We start from the raw sequence: 23,185 nt of genomic DNA on the forward strand, positions 1-23,185 counted from the left end.
CTGAGGCTCGGGGGGCGACCACACTGGTGTTTCATTGTGTTTTTAATTACCTTTGTATGTTCACTCTTTTTTTAGTACTTATAGGGAACTCCCCTCCTAAATTTCGTCTCCCCTCCTAAATTTCGTTGTTTGGTACCTGTACTGTAACAATGACAAATAAAGTCTATCTATCTAACTAGGTTGCAGTCAAAAACTCAAAACCAGGTCTACAAACATCAGCATAAAATCTGGAGATTCTCTCCTTACAGACAAGCTGGATGTGGCTAAGTGCTTAAACACTTTCTTTACAACCATAGCCACTAAATTAGTTAACAATCTACCACCCCACTCAGGGCGTTATGGTGTAGAGCACATCCGTGCGTTCTACAATAAACTGGGTGTACGCAAAGATGATTTTAAACTCTCCATGGTGTCAAACGATGAGGTGTTTAAAAAGCTGGGCGCTCTACACTCAGAAAAGGCCACGGGCCATGACAATATTCCAGCCAGATTTCTAAAAGACTCAGCTGCCTCCATTACCCCAATCATCACCCACATAATAAACCTCTCCATCAAACAGGGACACGTCCCCCTTGACTTTAAAATAGCAAGGGTAACCCCACTGTATAAAAAAGGAAGCAAATTAGACCCAGGCAACTACCGACCTGTTTCTATTCTTAATTCCATCTCTAAACTTATGGAAAAAATAGTTTATGAACAGGTTGATAGGTACCTTACCGAAAAAAATCTGATGTATGAATTTCAATCAGGATTCAGAACATCCCATTCCACTGACACATGCCTTCTCTATTTGAACGACCACATCAACCATGAGGTGGACTCGGGCAAGTACTGCGGCATGGTCATGCTGGACCTCCAGAAGGCCTTCGACACAGTAGATCACCACATATTGTTAGATAAACTGAAAGCAATTGGGTTCGATAGAACATCGGTGGGCTGGATGCAATCCTACTTAGAGGGGAGGGAACAGGTGGTTAGTGTGAACGGAACACTGTCCCCCCCCCTCCCAGTGACCTGCGGCGTTCCACAAGGAAGCATATTGGGACCTTTACTGTTCCTAACATATGTGAATGACATGTCATCAGCATGTGATTGCAATTTGTTCCTGTTCGCGGATGACTCGGCTCTGCTGGTCTCTGGCAGGGACATATTGCAGGTGGAAAAAGCGCTAAGCACTGAACTGAGTAGAATCTGCATCTGGCTAGCTGACAATAAACTATCAATACACCTAGGTAAAACTGAAACCATCCTATACGGATCCCCATCTAAACTCAGAAAGGCTGAACATTTTAAAATAAAAGTGGGTAACATTAATATCACAAGAAAAGAGGATATTACATACCTGGGCTCCATCTTAGAGGCAAATCTTTCCGGAGATAAAATGGCAGCAAAAGTAATCAAAAAAGTGAACTAGATTCTTGTACAGGATATCCTCACTTGTCAGTAAAAACACACTGAGGACCCTATCAGGAGCTCTCATTCAATGTCACTTCGACTATGCCGTAACATCATGGTACTATAGAACCACAAAGGCCCATAAAACAAGACTCCAGACAGCCCAAAATAAACTGGTTAGGCTTCTGCTAGGCCTCAACCCTAGGACACATCTAACCGCTGCTCATTTTTTGAGCCTTGATTGGCTACGAGTAGTTGACAGAGTGCAGCAGCTTGCACTGGGCCTGGTCTTCAAGATACGCTACACCACAAAGACACCCAAGTACCTGTCAACATACTTCCAAAAAGTGAACAACGTCCACACATACAACACCAGAGGAAGCTCCACGAACCACGTTCAACCGCGTTGCACCACAAACAAGGGGTTAAACTCGTTTGCAAACTATGCAGTAAAAATGTGGAACGCCCTTCCTATAATCTTAAAGGAGTTCAAAACACTGCCCACCTTCAAAACCACTCTCAAAAAACATTTACAGGAGGCTGCAATCCGTAACTGGACCCTCTAAATCAAAAATCAAAAATCAGATTAAAAGACCCGAACTACCCACTGTACATACTTTGTGTTTTGTCCCCCGCCCCCACCTGTGGTGTATGTCCCCACCTGTCCTACCCGCTGTACATACCTGATGTTTTGTTGTATTGTATATCTAGTATTGTTCTTCCCATGATGGATGTATTTTTTATCTTGTAGATAGTAATAGTTATTTGTCTGTATTATCTTGTAGATAGTACTAGTTTTTTTTTCCCTGTCTGTCTTACATGTAACGATGAATTGAAAATCAAGGACCCCAATTGAAATAAGCCAGTGGCTTTCTTGGGTTTTTATCCTTTTAGATGACCTTGTATGTAATATGTACTTTCATGTACCTACTTCTGCAAATCTTCTAATAAAGTTTTCAATCAATCAATCAATCAATCAATCAATCAATCAAACACGTGAGCGATTCTGCTGCAATCTCGCGATAGTCGAGAGCCGTTTTTTGCGGGCATGGCCTTCCATAGTAACCTCGTGTTGAAAACGTGAGCACTGACGTCACTCCCCAAGACGCGAGAAAAGCGAACAAATGTTTGTTTACTATCGAACATTACAAAGAAATACTGCATTTAGCCTAAGTTATGAGGTAGTAACGCAATAGTAACGCACTGTCACTTGAATAAGTAACTTTAATCCGATTACTGATTTGGAAATAGTATCGCGTTAGAATACTAGTTACTAAAAAAAGTATTCGGACTAGAGTAACGCGTTACTTAGTAACGCGTTACCGGCATCACTGATTGAGACATATATTTTGTATTTACTATAAAATAGTATTAATGCATTTTGAGACAAGAAGCTGTCTTATGTACCCGCTCTCCCAATATCTCAAACTGTGACCCCCCTCCCCAAGAAAAAGTTTCAGGCACAGGATTTTTTCCCACTTTAAGCCCTGAATGTATTATTTGAGATTAATGTTTACCATTGGTTTTTATGCCATTACTTTTGAGTTATGTTTTGTTTATTTGTATTTTATGGATGGATAAAGTTGTGAGCTAACTAGCTAACAGCTAGCTAACAGCCATCTTAGCGTGAGCTAAGATGGCGGCAATGTAGCGTGTTCTGAATGTATTGTTTTGCTGACATGCAGGGGCGAGAGCTGTTTTGTGCTGGAGCCTACCATTAAATAACCACCATTTTGTTTGCACATTCAGGTATGTTGTATGTATGTTGTATCCATGGGTATGGTTTAGTCTTGTGTGTTATAATGATATGAATGGTATGATAACTAATAATTATTTGATGTTATGAAAAGATCCTTTTTCGTCTTTGTAAGCGGTTGAGATGGGGCGAGAGCTGTTTTGTGCTGGAGCCTACCATTAAATAACCACCATTTTGTTTGCACATTCAGATAAATAAACAGCTTGAAAGTGAACCTGTGTGCCTGCCTGGTCTGTCCGGATTGTGAGGGGTTACAACTGGTGCCGTGACCCGGATGTTTTGAATTGATTTTTGTGACCCGGATGTTTTGAATTGATTTACCCATGGCTGCATACGGTGTGTAGTGCCCCTAGTGGTGGTTGGACTGGCCGCATTTAATGTGATGACGAAGGCCACCGGAAATCACCCCTTTCGTCTTTGTATGCGGTTGAGATGGTATGTTAAAGTTTGTGCTCCGGTCCCGTTTTATATTTCCATTGATAAAGAGTTGCCACTAATGTAAACCGAATGTATTATTTGAGATTAATGTTTACCATTGGTTTTTATGCCATTACTTTTGAGTTATGTTTTGTTTATTTGTATTTTATGGATGGATAAAGTTGTGAGCTAACTAGCTAACATAAGATGGCGGCAATGTAGCGTGTTCTGAATGTATTGTTTTGCTGACATGCAGGGGCGAGAGCTGTTTTGTGCTGGAGCCTACCATTAAATAACCACCATTTTGTTTGCACATTCAGGTATGTTGTATGTATGTTGTATCCATGGGTATGATTTAGTCTTGTGTGTTATAATGATATGAATGGTATGATAACTAATAATTATTTGATGTTATGAAAAGATCACCCTTTTCGTCTTTGTAAGCGGTTGAGATGGGGCGAGAGCTGTTTTGTGCTGGAGCCTACCATTAAATAACCACCATTTTGTTTGCACATTCAGATAAATAAACAGCTTTAAAGTGAACCTGTGTGCCTGCCTGGTCTGTCCGGATTGTGAGGGGTTACATGAGCGACAACGACAAGGCCGACATCTGCCGCTTCCTGGAGTGTAACCCCATCCTGATCGATGCTGTGAAAGTGAGTCCTGCTCACAGAGCTCGCTACTTCTGGGGCAACCTGCCTGGCATGAACAGACCTCTAGCTACCTCACTGGATGACAAAGTCAACCTGCAGGACTGCCTGGAACTCGGACGGACGGCCAAGTTCAACAAAGTGCGCACGATAACCACCAAGTCCAACTCCATCAGACAGGGGAAGATGGGGCCGCTGCCGGTCGACATGAACGGGAAGGAACACTACCTCGGTGCACTACCGCTACTAATCCACAGCTTTGCACACTGGACGACAAGCTTTCCTCCTTAGATATATCTCTCCGGCTAAGTCAGGGATACTTCTGAATAGTCAGGACGGCAAGGCTGTGAATCTGAAAGGCCAAGCCAATGAAAGTAGAGGAAGTAAAGTTGTGTACAAGATAGTCAGAGCTGCTAATGGTAGTGGGTTTCTTACTGGTGGTGCTCACTCCTCAGCCAATACGCCTATTTACTTAGCCACTAGTTCCATGCAGACACCCTATTTTCTGATGTCATCAAACCCATCTGTCACTACTGGAATGACAAAATGTATACCCATCCAAAACGCTGCCAACAGACCTGTCACATCTTCAAGGCTGTCCACTCTGTTGTCCCCCCAATCTGTCAGAGCCAGAGAGCAAGAGGGCATAGAGGCGCTGAAGGGATCCTCCCTAGCCCTAAGGCCGAGTCGGCCACCAAGCCAAAGGAAGAGGCGCAGGAAAGCATTGTTCGACGAGATCCCGGAACCCCCGCCTAAATCTAAGAGGCTCTCGAGCAAGGTGTCGACTGAGAAAGAGGGTCCCTCGCTATGGGAGCCTGTACCCAAAGATGCGGAGAGGACACTGAGACTATCCCCGTTCAGCTCGCTACAGGAGATCAAGTGCCCGCGTCGCAATCAGCCAGTTGTGGTGCTCAACCATCCTGACATTGACATTCCTGAAGTGGCCAATATCATGAGGTCAGTCAGAAGGTACAAAGGTGCTGTTACCAAGGTGGCGCTGTCCCCAAAAACGGTCCAAGCCCTCTATGGCCTTAGCCAGACTGGACTCCCTCCTGAGAGATGTCCGTCAACAACAACAACACACAGCAGCGGTCTGATACTTTGGCCGTCAGAGAGCAACGTCAGAGAAAGGTTCATTTTAAAACTTAAGTTAAGAAAAACGAGCAGGAAAAAATACGAGGTTGTGAACACTTTATCGAGCGGCGTGGAGCGTCTGGCCATGTTCGACTGCTGGTTCTGTGGCCGACTCTTCAACAACCAAGAGGACTGGATAGGGCACGGTCAGAGGCACCTCATGGAGGCAACCAGAGACTGGAATAAGCTGTTTTAAAAGTTGTCACACAAAGCCCCTGGAAGGGCCCCCCAATACAGTCCTATAGAGTGGTGCAACAGATGCAGAAGCTAATGTATATATTTTTTGGGGGAATGAATGACAAACTATTATTATACTTTATTCTTGAAGTTGTTTCTATTTCCCATGAATCCACAAAAATTGCTTTGAATAAATCCGATTTTCTAAGGTTGCCGTGTGGTACAAGTTGTAACCTTTCCGTATGTATGTTCATATTCTAATCCCATATATAAGAACGACCGAAACTCCAATGTATGTACAGATTTTGAATTGAACTGTGAAAACTGGGCACACTGTAATGGAGAGAGAGAGCGAGAGAGCGAGAGAGCGAGAGAGCGAGAGAGCGAGAGAGAGAGAGAGAGAGAGAGAGAGAGAGAGAGAGAGAGAGAGAGAGAGCGAGCGAGCACTGGTGTAAAAGAGGGGGAGCATAGTCGACGAGTGGTTTTCTTTTTTTGTAGACAGAAATTTACCAAATGACTCAGGTGATTTCATGTTCTCTGATCAGCCGATCTGGTTTGTAATATAAGTTATTCTTCGTCATTTATCTGGTTTTAATACATTTTAGAGAAAGGTTTGAGGGGTGAAGGTTGCGTGTTTATTTTCTTTTTAGCAGTAACCCCAGGCAAGGAGGTCAGAGAATGTCATTTGTAAAACCTTGGTTATTCATGTTTCTTAGTTTTGATTTTAAAGTTGTTCAAAATGTATGGTTAAGAAATGTGTTTACGGGTGTACAAATGGGTCTTTGCTATACTGTATATGTATGCTCTAGTGCACCGAGATGCTCTAGTGCACCGAGATGGAGAGGATTTTCGGGTTTCCCAAACATTACACGGACGTCAACAACATGGGCCGGGCCCAGAGGCAGAAGGTGCTGGGCCGGTCCTGGAGCGTCGCCGTCATCCGCCACCTCTTCGCTCCGCTCAAGGACTACTACGCATGCCTGTGAATACTGATTCAAACGTGTGAATACTGATTCAGGCGTGTGAATAGTGATTCAGGTGTGTGAATAGTGATTCAAGCGTGTGAATAGTGATTCAAGTGTATGAATAGTGATTCAGGCGTGTGAATACTGATTCAGGGGTGTGAATAGTGACAGGGGCTCCCTGTGTTTCTGTGTAACAGCAGCCAAACAAAAGCAGATCATGATGGAGAGAGGAAAGGGTTAAAGCAGTCACATTGTCCCTCCTTCCTGTTCAGTGAATGGAGCTACAGTGGACTCCATGAGAGGGGGAAAGAGGGAGACATTTTGTCTTCTTTTAGCTCTATAACTCAGTAGAGAACAGTTTGGAATTGAAATAAAACCAATTACTATGGGTAAGTAAGCAGAAGGTTCTTGATTGGCCAAGTCAATCTTCAGATTACATCCAATTGAATGCATTTTTCCTGACGATAAGATTTTAGGCAAAAAGACCTCAAGACAAACAATAACTGAAGGTGGCTGCAGTACTGAAAAAACAAACGATTGAAAATTGAAGCTGAGAATCTCTGCTTTGACCCTGTAGTAATTGTTTCATTTCAAATGCAAACTCTGTGGAGCTACAGGAGGACAAAGTGCTTCCTCTTTCCAACCCTTATGGAGGGCGCTGTATACAGTGTTTATCAGACCGACCTCATAGAGTATGTTTGTATCACTGTTTTGCATGGATTTATACATTTTCCCCAATGCACTGACACTTTTTGGTTCTCGGGTGAGTTTCCCGAAAGCTAAAGATGGCAAAAGATAGCCTTAGTATAGTAGTATGGTAAATATAGCCGTAGTATAGTAAATATAGTCTTAGTATAGTAGTATAGTAAAGATAGTCGCGACAGTGGGAAATTCAAACCTTGGCAACAACGTCGCGTCGAAGATAGTTGTCATTTTAACTTGCAGAAACATATGTTTGCGCCTACGTGATCGCGTTTGCATCGCTGACATAGCCCAGGTTCGCATTTAAGCTGAAGAGTGTTGTGTTGCCATGGATACCAGTTCATCGGAGCTCCTCAAGTACTATGAGGTGTACGAGACGATTGGCTCAGGCGGGTTTGCCAAAGTCAAGCTGGGGAGACACATCCTGTCTGGGGAGAAAGTGGCCATCAAGATCATGGACAAGAACGACCTCGGGGAGGACTTGCATCGTGTGAAGCTGGAGATTGAGGCGATGAAGAACCTCAGCCACCAACACGTGTGTCGCCTCTACCACGCCATAGAGACCACCACCAAGATCTACATGGTGCTAGAGTACTGTCCGGGTGGGGAGCTGTTTGACTACATCATCGCTAAGGACCGTCTGCCTGAGGAGGAGACCAGGGTGTTCTTCAGACAGATCATCTCAGCACTGGCCTACGTCCACCACAAGGGCTACGCTCACAGGGACCTCAAACCGGAGAATCTGCTGATCGATGAAAATCACAACCTGAAGCTCATCGACTTTGGGCTCTGTGCCAAACCTAAGGGAGGTATGGGCTATGAGCTGATGACGTGCTGTGGAAGTCCTGCCTACGCTGCTCCGGAGCTTATCCAGGGAAAATCCTACATCGGTTCTGAGGCGGATGTGTGGAGTCTGGGGGTGCTGCTGTTCGCCCTGCTGTGTGGATACCTGCCCTTCGATGACGAGAACTCTATGGTGCTCTACAGGAAAATCATAATGGGTAAATATGACAACCCTCAGTGGCTGTCTCCCGGGAGCGTTCTACTCCTCAACCAGATGATGCAGGTGGAGCCTAAGCGCCGTGTGACAGTCAGACAGCTGCTGGACCATCCCTGGGCCATGAGCGGCTACAGCAGCCCCGTCGACTGGCACAGCAAGCAGCCGTTGGGTCACATTGATGAGGACTGTATTACTGAGCTGGCCGTCCACTTCAAGAGTTCCAGAGAGAGCATGGTCCAGCTGGTCAAAGAGTGGCGGTACGACCAGACCACCTCCACCTACCTGCTGCTGCTGAGTAAGAAGCAGAGAGGCCGGCCTGTCCGTCTGAGACCTGACCTGGCTGTGCCTGACCTCATCACCTCCTACCCTCTGCACCAAGGAGTACAGTCTGAGAAGGCCCTTCGCTTCACTGAGGATGAGGATGCGGTGGTCCTGGGTTCCCTGGACTCCCTCGGTGACTATGACGACGACTGTTCCTGGGTGCCCCGCCCCCGCACACCCCAGGGGGTCAGAGGTCGCCCTGATGGGGCCATAGAACAGAAGCCGCCCTGTCAGTCAGTAGAGAAGAGGCGGGACCACCGCCCCACCCCAGAGAGAGAGCGAATCACACCCCACCGCTGGCAAGAGAGGCGGGACCGAGACCAGGAAAGGACCAATGAGAAAAAAGAGAATGTTCCTGTGGTGGATAAGGACGCTGATAAGTTCGCCCTGCCCGCCCCCCGAACCCCATTACCCAATAGGAAGAGTGCACGGAACAACAGGAACGTTCTGACCACGCCCACTCACAATAATAACGTTGGCAGCAAGTCCCCGACAAACTCACCCAGAGCAATGATGTCCAGCCTACTTGAGACTTCACAAATGGGACTAAGTGTGCTACAATCCACAATCTTAGACGGCCACGTTAAGCGCCCAGACTATGATCTTTCAATCATTAGAGGGGGAGGCAGTGCCTCCAAGGACCCGTCCAGGAAGAGAGCGATGGAGGGAAAAGAGCCAGGAGAACTGGAGATACTGGCCTTCAGTCCTGAGAGAAGGTCACGGTCGTTGGACCTGCCGGTACTCCAGGGCGACAGCGGTCAGAAGCGGCGCGGGGGGAGGGTGTTCGGCAGCCTGGAGCGCGGCCTGGACAAGGTGATCACCCTGCTGACGCCCAGCAAGAGGAGGAGGGGGGACGGCCCCCGCAAGATCAAGGCCCAGTACAACGTGACTCTGACCAGCCAGACCAACCCTGACCAGGTGCTCCAGCAGATCCTCTCTGTCCTGCCAGACAAACATGTCGACTTCATACAGAAGGGGTACACCCTGAAGTGTCGTACGCAGGGGGACTTTGGGAAGGTGACCATGGCCTTTGAGCTGGAGGTGTGTCTGCTGCAGAGGCTGGAGGTGGTGGGGGTGCTGAGGCAGAGGCTGAAGGGCGACGCCTGGGTCTACAAACAACTGGTGGAGGACATCCTGTTCCATAATTTCCAACAAGGAAACACATGGCTGACGTTATGTTTCGTTGCGTCTATTTTAATACCTTTGAAAAGGACATGTTAACCCGTTTTACAGTAGACCCGATTGTTGTGTGGGTGTATCGGACATATATCACACAGTAGTATAGGAACAAACAGGGTACTTTATTTCTCTTCTTCACTCAACACGGAACTACCTTCTTCTTCTCTTCATACATAGTACGTCTCACGTAACGCCACAGCGCCCTCTAGGGTCATCCTAGGCAAGTGCAGTGTAGGCCTATTGTATGGACACAACATCTTCCCCTTTGCAACAAAGGATACTTCTGGTACTCTAACATGAGTATTCAACATAACATAGAACATTCACAAACTACACTCTGCATAATGTATGTAACCCAAAATAACAATTAAACTTCCACAGATTAAGCATATCTTTTCACTCACTTAGACATGACAAAGTCCCTAGTCCAACTAGGTGGATTTCTACTTCTGGTAGGTCTGAGTTGGGTACCTGTGTCAGAGTCCGGCGGTTTGTCAGTCCCTTGCTCAGTACAGTCCAGTGCATTGTCAGAGTCAGTACCTGGGGTCAACTCTGGCAGTGCAGATAAGCGTGAGGCGTTCCAGACTCTTCCATCATCCAGCAGGTAACTGTTTGAGCTTCTCCTGGTCACAACAGTCTTTGGTCTGGTGAACTTCAGTTCTCCTTTCTTTACTTTCCATGGCTTCCTAACCCGTACTTGGTTACCAGGCTGGAAGTCTGTTGCTTTGGCATGGCGGTGAGCATCTGTGTATTGTTTGGATTTGACTTGTTTTTGTTTCACTCTTTCACGCACAGCATGTTCATCCATGGAGGGTACAGGCATGTCTTTTATCACAAGCTTTGTTCTCATTCGTCGTCCGTGAAGCAGTTCTGAAGGGGATACTCCAGTGGTAGAATGAGGCGTTGCTCTGTAGTCCATCAGGAATGTTCTCAGAAATGGTTTCCACGGTTCTCCTTGGATCGATGCGGTCTGTAGGCAGTCTTTTATAACACGGTTAAATCTTTCAACTTCTCCGTTAGCTCTTGGATAGTAGACTGCTGATTTCAGGTGTGTAATCTCCCTCTTCTTTAGAAAGTCGGCAAACTCAGCGGAGACAAACTGAGGTCCATTATCACTGACCAGCTCCTTTGGATTCCCCTCTCGAGAGAAGATAGTGGTGAGGAACTGGATGACCGTAGCGGTGTCGGTGCGGGGAGCGAAGGCTACTTCAGGCCATTTGCTATAGTAGTCCACCAATGTTATGGCAAACCTACAGTCAGCAGGTGCTATCTCGAATGGACCTACGATGTCCACTGACACCTTCTCCCAGGCAGCAGCTGGTAGAGGTACAGGATGAAGTGGAGCATCATGGGTAATGATCGTTTTATCATTCTGTCGGCAGGTCGTACAGTTCTTCACGAGTGTCTCTATTTGAGAGTCCATTCTGTGCCACCAATACAGGTCTCTGAGGCGCTGTTTCGTCTTCACAATGCCTTGGTGGGTTTCATGAGCAATGTCAATGAGTCTCTTCTGCAATGACTCAGGCACAAGCAACCGATGAGTACCTCTGACGATGCAGTCCTCCATGACTGCAAGCTCATGTCGAATCAGGAAGTATGGTTGTAAGTCAGGATCAAGGGTGTTTTTCTTTGAGGGCCAGCCCTCCCTAATCTGTGCACGGAGCTTTGTGAGCACTGGACAGGTGCAGCTGGCAGACTGGAAGTCATCCTCGGAAATAGCACTCAGAGCAGAAATAATGGATGCAACAGACTCTACATTTTCTGCAAATGCAGCATCTGTTTCAGGAAGTGGGAGTCTAGATAGACAATCAGCAACATTATTCAGAGATCCTTTTCTGTATTCCACATCATAGTGAAACTCCATCAGGCGAGCAGACCACCTGGCGATCCGTAGGCCAGCACGGTTGTTCCCTTTTGTTGTCAGTAGTGTTGTTAGTGCTTGATGGTCAGTGCGCAAACGGAATTTCCTTCCCCACAGCCATGTACGCCATTTCTCAGCAGACCAGACGCAGGCGAGCGCTTCCTTCTCAACGATCGAGTACTTCCTCTCAGCATCCGACAGACTGCGAGAAGCGAAGGCGACAGTCTGTTCTTCACCCTTGTTGTCTAGTTGAGTCAAAACGGCTCCAAGCCCATAGTCTGAAGCGTCTGTGGACACAATGGTAGGTTTGGTGGGGTCGAAAAGAGCTAATGCAGGGCTGTTCACAATCAGCTGTTTGACTTGGTCAAATCGTCCTTGTGCCACATCGTTCCATTGGAATGTACTGTTCTTTCGCAGTAGGGCTCTCAGGGGCTCCACAATAGCAGCGTAGTTCGGCACAAACTTACTGTACCAGGCTGTCAGACCCAGGAACGAGCGGAGTGTAGAAGGATCAGTAGGAGGCGGGGCCTTCAGGATTGCAGTTACATGAGAGTCATCTGGCAGGAGACCGTCCGGGCCAATCTTAGAGCCAAGAAAGGTCAAAGTAGTTTGACGGAACTTGCATTTATCAACATTGAGTTTCAGTCCTGCGGTGTCGATCTTGTGCAGCACAGCCTTGAGATTGTCGTCGTGCACAGCTTCTGAAGATCCATAGATGATTACGTCATCGAGGTAGCATTGCACACCCTTGAGGCCACTGAGAATCGTCGACATCATCTTCTGAAACGCGGCAGGGGCGGAGCTAAGTCCGTAAGGTACTCGGCGGTACCTGTACAGGCCTTCGTGCGTAATGAAAGCGGTGAGCCCTCTGCTTTCTTCATGCAGCTTCAGTTGGTGATAGGCAGATTTAAGATCCAGTGTAGAGAAAATTATGGATCCACGTAGCTCAGACAGTATGTCCTCGATCAACGGCAAGGGATAGCCATCAACAACCACAGCTTTGTTAGGTTCCCTTAGATCAACGCACATGCGGATGCCACCCGTCTTTTTCTGGGTGACTACAATTGGGGATACCCATTCAGATGCATCGACTCTCTCAATGATTCCATTGTCCTCCAGGTTCTTCAGTTCACTTGTCACAGCGTCACGGACTGAAAGCGGTAAGCGTCTGAGCTTTTGCTGTACTGGCTTCACGTCTGGCTTTACCTTGACCTTATGTACAAAGTTTTTTGCACATCCAAACGCAGCTGGAGTTCCATCTTGCTGTTTGCAAGCCGTAGCGGAGGCTTTGGTTTGGTGGAGGGTTGCGCAGACAGTAGCTGTCTCGGTTATCAACTGTCCACCTTTTATCTGTAACTCAAGAGCAGTCACAAGGTCCATACCTAGTATAGGAGTTCCCGTTTTTACTATGTAAAAGTCTGTAGTTGCACACTTGTCCCGGAAAGTAATGTCAGCAGTAAGACATCCTAGCACATCCAACTTCTCTTTAGAATAGGTAACAAGTTGCACCTTAGGTTCACATAGCCTACTCAAACTAAAATAATCCCTGTATACATTTTCAGGCAGTATAGAAACACCAGACCCTGTATCAACAAGTAGCTCAATCGTAACAGTCTGTGCAGTAGGTGCAGTAATAGTAGTAGCACACATCAACTTATTCATGTCATAACCCTTTCTCACAGATAAAACACGAATTTCAGGCACAACAACTTCATCATTATCATCTGTCACTTCATTTACAGACTTAGCAGAGGATTTGCATACTCTAGAAAAATGTCCCATTTTTCCACATGTCTTACATTTGCATTCTTTTGCAGGGCAGGATTTATCATTGTCAAGATGGCTTTCTGACCCACAGCGGTAGCAGGTGGTGTGAGTCCCGTCCATTTTAGGCTTGCCGCGGTTTGGCTTGAAATTGCCTGCCTTCATTTTCACGTGAACGGCAGCCACATCCCTAGTGTCAGCAATGGCTTTGGCGTCAGCTATGGCAGCTTCAGTGCGCCTCGCTACATCCAGAGTTCTGTCCAATGTCAGAGTCTCTACCATTAACAGTCTTTCACGTATGCGCGGATTGTTTGTCTTCTCTACAATCTGATCGCGCAGCAGTTCATCCTGCATGGCGCCAAACGCACATTTGTTTAACGAGCTCGCGCAGGGCTGCAACATAGTGATCCGTGGACTCACCGACAGCTTGTGCTCGTTGCCGAAAACGGTACCTTTCCGCGACAACATTCACTTTCGGAGAGAAGTATTTCCTCAAAGCACTCACAGTTCCAGTGTAGTCATCAGTAGCGAGTGGCAAGGTGCTGTAGATTCGTTGTCCTTCTGTTCCTAAGCAGTGAATGATCAGGGCTCTTTTCCTCTCGACGGCAAAGTCTTGTCCCCCGATAGCTAGCAAGTAGTTGTCAAACAACCGTATCCACGCATCAAATGCTATCTTCGGTCCACCTGGGCACTCCAGGAACGCGGCAGGAGGTTGCAAGGAAAGTAAAGCCATCTCCTCTTCTTCACTACTACTCTCGTCGCCACTTTGTTGTGTGGGTGTATCGGACATATATCACACAGTAGTATAGGAACAAACAGGGTACTTTATTTCTCTTCTTCACTCAACACGGAACTACCTTCTTCTTCTCTTCATACATAGTACGTCTCACGTAACGCCACAGCGCCCTCTAGGGTCATCCTAGGCAAGTGCAGTGTAGGCCTATTGTATGGACACAACACCGATGCAACGCGACGTGGTTGGGTGGGCAGCACTGGGCACTGAGACAGTCCGACCGGGATTACAGTCGCGCCGTATGGAAGCATATAGTGGACCCAATTCAAATGTTAATGCAATTTGAGATTGCATTTGTATGTTCCACTTTTGCATGCATTCTTTCAGACAATATTCAAATTCAAATGCAATTCTAATGATTTGCATTTTCATTTTTATGTACCTGATGTGCACATTCGCTGTCAATATTAAAATGATAATGCAAAGCCATTTGACCTTTAATTTTCAAAGTCATGCGCTGCTTTGTAGCTGATCAAATTCAAAAGTTCATTCTAATGTGAAAATGACTATGCAATCCCAAAATAGCATATTCATTTGCCACTTTTGCCTGCGTTATTTGAGTCAATATTCAAATTGTAATGCAATAATGTGATACGCAATTGCATTTAGGCCTACATGTTCTAGTAAACACATCCGCTTTGTAGCTGACAAAATTCAAATTTTCATTCTAATGTGAAAATGACTATGCAATCCCAAAATAGCATATTCATTTGCCACTTTTGCCTGCGTTATTTGAGTCAATATTCAAATTGTAATGCAATAATGTGATTAGCAATTGCATTTATATGTTCTAGGAAACACATCCGCTCATTAGAATTGCATTTGAATTTGAATATTGTCTGAAAGAATGCATGCAAAAGTGGAACATGCAAATGTCAGTGAGTTACGTAGCTTTCTGGGCATGGTCAATCAGCTAGGACGATTCATACCAAACCTAGCAGAGAAGGACAAGGTCTTGCGGGACTTGCTGTCCAAGAAGACACACTGGTACTGGGGGACAGAGCAGCAGGGAGCCTTTGATCGTTTGAAGAAAGAGCTTTCCTCCACACCAGTGCTCACACTGTATAACCCTAACAGTGACCTGAAAATCTCTGCGGATGCATCTTCATTTGGACTGGGAGCAGTCCTACTGCAGAAGAGCGACACTGTGTGGTCACCTGTAGCATATGCGTCGAGGTCAATGACACCAACGGAGCAGCGATATGCACAAGTGGAGAAAGAGGCGCTGGCATCTACATGGGCGTGTGAGAGGTTCAGCAGCTTCATCCTCGGTAGATTCTTTGAGCTGGAAACAGACCACAAGCCGTTGGTGAGTCTACTGGGAGGGAAAGCCTTAGATGAGCTACCGCCGAGGATCCAAAGATTCCGAATGAGGCTCATGAGGTATGACTACACAGTCACACATGTTCCGGGCAACAGTTTAATGACAGCCGATACCCTATCACATGCTCCACTGTCTAATGCACAGGGACAAGCGGATGCGAGTCTCCTAGAGGACACAAACATATATGTGGACGCGATCATCAGTAACTTACCTGTCAGTGGAGAGTATCTGAACAACCTTCGTGAGCAGTTGAAGGCAGCACATGCTCTGCGCTGATGGAGTACTGCAAACTGCATCCTCACCTACTGCATCTGCAACTGGTTCTCCAGCTGCACAGCCGCAGAGAGGAATGCGCTACAGAGAGTCGTGAGATCGGCCCAGAAGATCACCGGCGCCCCCCTCCCCTCTCTGGAAGAGCTGTACAACACACGCTGCCTCAGGAAGGCCTCCAAGATCTCCAGAGACCCATCCCACCCTGGGTACGAACACTTTGCTCGGCTGCCCTCGAACAGGCGGTTCAGGACCATGTTCGCAAGGACAAACAGACTGAAAATCAGCTTCTACCCCAGGGCCATTCAGGCCCTGAACACAGCAAAGACCTAGGTTCTGGGCCCTGGACAGTCTGGACCGATTGATGGCAGCTGCTGGATTGAAATCAGGTGTAGTGCTGAGGCACAAATGTGTACATTTCAAGCCTGCAAACTGCGACACTTTAAATGAATGTGCAATAACACTATGTGCAATATGACAACCCTAGGGTACATAAGGTTGCAGAGAATAGGAAATGTTAGAATAGGTATAGCATAGCATAGAGTACAGCACAGTGTTTTATTTGTATAGTATAGTATAGTGGATAGTGTACATAGCCTTTATTTATGTAAACCAGCTCCTTTCCCTTCTTGTTTTTTAGTTTTTTTTCTTTCCTGGCACCAGGGGAGCCCCCCCTCCCAAATGTCGTTGTTTGGTACCTGTACTATATCAATGACAATAAAGACCATTCATTCATTCATTCATTCAAAGAAGGCTGGCCAGACAAAAGCAGACTACAGGGAGTGTTAAGACACTACTGGGCTGAGCGTGCGGTGCTGAGCATACATGATGGACTGCTGTTGAGGGGATCTAGGCTGGTCATTCCAGCGGCCATGAGAGATGACATGCTGGCGAGACTACATGAGGGGCACCTGGGAGTGACAAAGTGTAGAGACCGGGCCAAGCAGACGGTATGGTGGCCAGGACTCAGCAGCCAGCTGAATGAACTGGTGCTGAAATGTAGAACATTCATCCAGGAGCGGACAAACGTCAGAGAGCCACTTATGCCAACCAAGCTGCCGGACAGGCCGTGGCAGAGACTGGGAGCGGACCTGTTCACACTGGAAAGTAGGAATTATCTACTAGTAGTGGATTATTACTCAAGATATGTGGAGATTGCACAGATGACACCCACAAGGTCCGTGGATGTAATTTCAAATCAATGTTTGCACGCCATGGTATCCCTGAAGTACTCCAGACTGACAATGGCCCATAGTTTTCAGGAGGACACTTCACAGCCTTTGCAGAGGAGTATGGCTTTAGACACGTCACAAGCAGCCCCAGGTTCCCTCAGAGTAATGGGGAAGCAGAACGTGCGGTGCAAACAGTGAAGAACCTGCTGAAGAAAGCATCAGACCCGTATCGTGCGTTGCTGGCTTACCGAGCAACCCCTCTGCAGAACGGCTACAGTCCTGCTCAGCTGTTGATGGGGCGCCAACTCCGCACGACAGTTCCGACCCTTCCCACTTTGTTGGATCCGGCTCTGCCTGACTATGTGAGGGTGGATGCTAATGAAAGGGAGAAGAGGTGGACTGATGCAAGGAACTTTGACAGGCGACACGGAGCGAAGAACCTGGAGGCACTGGCACCCGGAGAAGATGTGTGGATCACTGACGCAAAGGTCCAGGGCAAGGTGCTAGCAGCACACCATGACCGGGAGGGGGTTCACATGGAAGAGCCTGCAGTAGCGGCTCATGGAGAGTCAGAACCATCAGAGACTACTTCACCATCAGAGACTACTTCACCCAGCAGACAGGTCTCCACGAGTCCTACCAGAACAAGGTCTGGGAGAGAGGTTAGGAAACCAAGTAAACTTGATCTGTGACATGATCCATGTGATGTGAAACTGTTCTTTTATGTTATTATTAGAGCAAGAGTAGTATGTTATATAAGTTAATTAAAATGTGAAAAGTAAAACAGAATGGAAGTCATTCACCATGTTTAGAATGTTCAGATCTTCCAGCACAAAGAATAATCTGTTAAAACATGTAGTCTACCCTTTGTTCTCAAGAAAGGGAGATGTGGTATTATGCATGATAGGAGATGCATTATGGGTAATGACCCGACTCACTGTTGAGCTGAGTGTGGATTAAACTGGTTGAGTTAAACGTGCGCAAGTTGTCCGAGTCCAATAATTATATTATAACTTCACAAAAAGCACTTATGACAATTATGAAAAGGAAACAGTTATAAGTCACCTTAGTGTGTTTAATGGCTTGTTGTCGGAATTGATGGAATATCACGTGACTGTGCAGTAATTTTTGTCTCTTGAAGAACAAGAGGCTGATCATATTGACTGGTATGAGCCTAAATTATTGCGCTTCAAGGACTTTATAACTAGCGTGAATGAGTGGTTGAATGATGATGCGTCTGCAGACAAACAATCACCCGATGTTAGTAATAAAGTTGTGCCTACAGAACAGGCACTCACTGGTGATGATGAGGATGATGTTGGGCCAGGGGACAGTGCGTCTCAGACGGGTTCAAGTGGAACGAACAGCTCAACCACGTCCAGCGCTCTGAGGAGAGCGACAGCTGAACACGCTGCTCTTAAAGCTAAAGCTGCTGTTTTGAGCCACAAGCATGAAGTGGACATGGAATTTGCAAAGCTCGAGGCAAGGAGAGAGAGGTTGGAACTTGAAAGTGAATTGGCAGCCGCTAATGCAAGAATTCAAGTGCTGGCGGAGGGCAGCATCTCATCTTCCACAAGGAGGAAGAAAAGCGGCCCGACGTTTACAGCATCTACACCAACAGAGTACAACCCAACAACTCCAGTCCATACCCGCGCAACCAACGTGCGCACAGCGCTACCGTCTAAGCAAACGAGACAAATTGCAAATTCAGCCTTAAATACAAATGAACAGACCCTGGTCAGTGTTATGGAAAAACAACATAGCATAACAGAAATTATGGTAAAACAGTTACAGCAGTCCCTTCTTCCTTCAAAGGAAATACCACTTTTCAATGGTGACCCACTCCAATACAGGTCGTTTATTAAAGCTTTTGAACATGGCATTGAGGCAAAAACTGATAATAATCAAGACAGACTTTATTACCTAGAGCAGTTTACAAATGGACAGCCAAGGGAACTAGTTCGCAGCTGTTTACAGAACTCTTTACAGAATGTCCCAAAACTCTTTACAGAATGATAGTAAATTTGAGGTAGTCATATTTGGTCCTCCTACCTCCACGGTAGCGAAACAGCAAAACAGTCTTAGCTCAAAACTCAAAACAGTTGTACAGTCATCTTTTTTATCAGTTGAGAAACATTTCCAAAATACAGCCTTTCTTGTCATTTGCCAATCTAGAAAAAGTAATCTCAAAAAGTAATCTCATCTTGTTTAGATTATTAGAACTCTCTATTCTTCCCTCAGTAAAACGTTCTCCTCACAGGCCCAGAATGCAGCAACTAGGCTTTTAACGGCAAACTGCTGACATCAGAACATGAAGTGTTGAAGAGATGGAAGGAGCACTTTGCTGAGGTCCTGAATCGCCCAGAACCAGAGATACTGGCAGAGGTGGATACCGATGGAGTTGAAGAAATTCTTGTCTGCAGTGATTGCATCTCCAGTGAGGAGATTAGGAGCGCACTGGATGACCTGTTAAACAACAAGGCACCTGGATCAGACAACATCACAGCAGAAGTTCTGAAAGCTGACAAGGCTGTCACTGTCAAGGAACTTGAGAAGATATTCAGGTTGGCTTGTGGGCTAAGGATCAATGCAAACAAAACGGAATCGATGAGGATGAACGCCAAGAAAAGCACAGCCTTCACAGTGTATGAGAAAGATCTCAAGGACGTCAACACCTTCACATATCTCGGTGCAACAATGACAACGTCAGGTGGTGCTTCTGAAGACATGAAGATGTGTATAGGAAAAGCAAGGAACGCCTACCATCGTTTAAAGAAGTTGTGGAACAGCAGTCAGTATCGGAGGAAGACCAAGATGAAAATCTTTCAGTCAAATGTAATCTCAGTGTTGTTATATGGTTGTGAGACATGGAAGATGACAGCAGCTGACGAACAGTGCCTAGACACATTTGTCCACAAATGCCTAAGAAGGATGCTGAGAATATTCTGGCCTACACGGGTGTCAAACGAAGAAGTGAGAAAACTTGCTAGTATAGAGATGGTAAGCACGCAGATCAGAAAGAGAAGATGGAAGTACATCGGCCACGTGTTGAGGAAAAGCCCGGATGACCATCAACGCATAGCCCTCAGATGGACCCCTGATGGACGAAGAAAAAGGGGACGCCCCAAAGAAACCTGGAGAAGAACCGTCGAGAGGGAGCATGACATGCTGGGTCTAAGATCCTGGGAGGCGGCGGCTGCTGTGGCGAGGGACAGAGACCGGTGGCGTAAACTCGTTGGAGGCCCTACTCTTCACACCCGAAGAAAAAGGACCTAAGTCAAAGTAAGTCAGGAAAAGAGACCACACCACACCAATTTTAGCCTCTCTACACTGGTTACCTGTTAATTTATTTAAAGATTTTACTGATAACTTTTAAGCCTCAATGCAGCCTAAGCCCCTCAGGCAGGGCCTTCTGGCCGATCCGGACTGAAGACAAAAGGTGTCCGTGCCTTTGCCATTAGGGCCCCTAGACATGGAAGACTTCTGCCTGATGACATTAGGATAGCAATATCTGTATTTTCTTTTAAATCTCTTCTTAAGACTCATTTTTGTACACTAGCCTTTGCAATTGAAGCTGCCTTTATTCTTTTAAATGTGTTTTACAGTTTTCTACTTAGATTTTTGTTATATCTGTTTTATCTGTACATGTGTAACTTTGTAACAATGTTTTAAAAATGTGCTATATAAATAAAGTGTATTCATATTATATTATTATATTAAATGCAGGCTTATCTGAGAGGAGAAAGTTAGCTTGAAAAATGGATGCAGAGGTATTCAACTTAGTGTATGCATTACTTTGCAGTTAACATGAAAAGAATAAAGGTGACCCGCCCAAGCAATGACATCAGTGAGCAGCAGCACCCCATGAAGACGCACTGTGGTAGCATTGGCCAGAAAGGAGACAACCCCCAAGTGTCCAACGACTCATGGACCACCTTCATGGACACCCGCTACCAGATCCTGCAGCTACTCTCCCCCTGCGCCCTCAAGGCCCGTATCAACCGCCTGGACCTCCTTCAGAAGTGCTCCTTCTACCTGGATGTCAAGCAGCAGGACCAGCCATCCTTGGCTCAGGACCTGCAGCAACAGCAGCTACAACTGCAGCAGCAGCAGCAGAACTACTTGCCCCCCGCCACCTTCTTTCAACTCATAGACCCTTGGAAGCTTGCACGCATGAAGAAGCTTGGAACCAGCCAGGTGAAGATCCAGCTGAGCCTCTTGGAGGAGCTCTGTGAGCTGATCTGTAAAGGCAAGGAGGAGCTGGAGGCCATGCTGGAGTCCAAAGACCACCAGGTGGACCTGTTCTCCCTCGCCCAGGAGAACGAAAGGTGGCACAGCTCAACAAGGCCCTGCTGGACTTTGACTCCCTAGTGGGGCCTGGCAAGCTGCACCCCAAGCACCGGCTCATCCCCGACTGTGGCCGCAGCACCAAGATGCCCATGTATCAGCTGTCACTGACCATCAAGATGCCCGTGGTGTTTGACAAGCTCCACTCAGAGGCGTTGAGCATCAGTGCCAAGCTGCACTGGTTCGTCTTTGGGCAAGCGCCCCAGGACCCGCGGGAGAAGTTTGAGATCTACTACAAGCTCTTGCAGCCGGCCAACGCAGAGGAAGGGAGCCATCTGGGAATGGTCACCTGTACCGCCTACTCTGTTCTGATCGGGAACCTGCTGCCTGAGACGTGCTATGAGTTCACAGTCAAGAGGGAAGACGGCCTTGGCCAGGTCTACGGTCACTGGAATGAGACCCTTATCCTCAAAACCACTGCGGGGTCCATGGAGAGCCGGTAGAGGAAGAGGAGGCTGTTTCTCTGGTAGTGTGTTGCTGCCGTTAATGCCTAGCTATTTGAAATGAAAGACGTTTAAAAAAAGATGGTGTTTGTTGTTATGTGCTTATCCTTGGTAGATACAATCACACTATTGGAAGACATGTGGTATTGCATCTGTGTGCTTGGGATTGTTATTCACAAACCCAGCAGTCCTGATGTTTAACTTAACAAACTGTGTTTGGGTCAATGACGTGACATGTACATTTTGTGTCCGAATGTAATATTTTCTAAAATTAACAATTAATATATATGTATACATTATGTTAACTAACACTATTTGCTCTCCTTTATTGAATACACAAAGAGTTTATGGTGATTTTTTACAATATCAGGCACTTTCAGCTCTTTAATGGGTTAAAAAGTCATTCGGTACAACCGTCCGAACACAAATGCAACCAGCTAATGTGCCATTAAAATATCTAAAATGATATTACAACTATTATATAAACATTCTGGCATGGTTTTACAAGGGTTTATAACAATATACTGCTAAATGGTTAAGGATTTTTAAGTAGAAATGTTTGCTTTCCTCAAATCACTTTTGTCACAAAAAAAATATTTCACTGATATCATTCGGAGCAACCAATTTCAAGACACCATTTTGGATCAAATCAACTGATAATCATCATGTGACAGGATATTACATCATTAAGACCCCTGCAGCAGACCCTCTGGGTGAGAAGAAAAGTAGCCAGCTCTCTCTTAAATGTTTGATAAATGCTCTTTTCCGCTCCCCGTAATGAATATCCTCAAATATCACATCATTCAGTACAACCGCTAAAACACACTGGAAATGTTTAAATATTTTAGAAAGATATATTTAATATGAATTCTTATATTGCTAAGTTCAAGCTCAAGTTCTCACATAGGTAGCTAAACATGTGCCTGTTTTAACTGTTTACTTGAAGAAAATAATTCGGTACAACCAGAAATCTGGTTAAATATAAATATAATGGTTGTACCGAATGATTACAATCTATGTTAGTCCTATTTGCACATCTTTGGGTGCAAAAAATATAAAATATTGTAGTTGTTGGTTTGAGGGATATGAAGAAGGACTAGGAGCACATGGTTAATGTGTAAACAAGAGCTGTGTTTATTGCACACTCTGCATTCACTTACTCATTCACACTTCCTGGTCGCCTTAAATACACCTCATCACCCTGCTAAGGCACCTGGGTAATGTAGTGAATTCGCCCTGATCACTCAGTGGGTGTCTAGTCACCACACAGGTCCCCCCCAGAATTCACAAACACTGACTTCCCATAACGTGCCGGAGCTCGGAGGACTCGTCCAAAGCGATTACGGGACTCCGGAACTTGGGCTGGACGGAAATCTCTTGGCTGCTGACAGCCTGGCCCGGAACCACTGGGAGGTTTTTTTGTTGTGCTTGTAGGAGGGCGGCCACGACGTGGTGGACGGGCCACCTCCACAGCCCGTTCTCCATCTAGATGAGCTGTCTTCAGGCGGTCCACTG

The 23,185-nt window shown here is 46.1% G+C and overlaps 2 protein-coding genes across 2 annotated transcripts; both read left to right on the top strand.

Moving 5' to 3' along the window:
* Positions 1 to 7,524: 7,524 nt before the first annotated feature.
* On the top strand, positions 7,525 to 10,304 carry melk (maternal embryonic leucine zipper kinase; the record flags this gene model as incomplete). The annotated part of the gene is made up of 3 exons (XM_080538235.1): positions 7,525 to 9,002; positions 9,135 to 9,694; positions 10,207 to 10,304. The coding sequence occupies 3 exons, from the start codon at positions 7,525 to 7,527 to the stop codon at positions 10,302 to 10,304; spliced, it is 2,136 nt and encodes a 711-aa protein (XP_080394361.1).
* A 10,383-nt stretch (positions 10,305 to 20,687) lies between these two features.
* Positions 20,688 to 21,670, top strand: LOC308164078 (fibronectin type III domain-containing protein 11-like; the record flags this gene model as incomplete). The annotated part of the gene is made up of 2 exons (XM_080538236.1): positions 20,688 to 21,173; positions 21,218 to 21,670. 2 exons carry the CDS (start codon positions 20,688 to 20,690, stop codon positions 21,668 to 21,670), a joined length of 939 nt encoding a protein of 312 aa, XP_080394362.1.
* Positions 21,671 to 23,185: the final 1,515 nt, after the last annotated feature.

The sequence above is a fragment of the Nansenia antarctica genome, assembly GCF_963989245.1.
Source record: "Nansenia antarctica genome assembly, chromosome: 8".
Lineage (NCBI taxonomy): Eukaryota > Metazoa > Chordata > Actinopteri > Argentiniformes > Microstomatidae > Nansenia > Nansenia antarctica.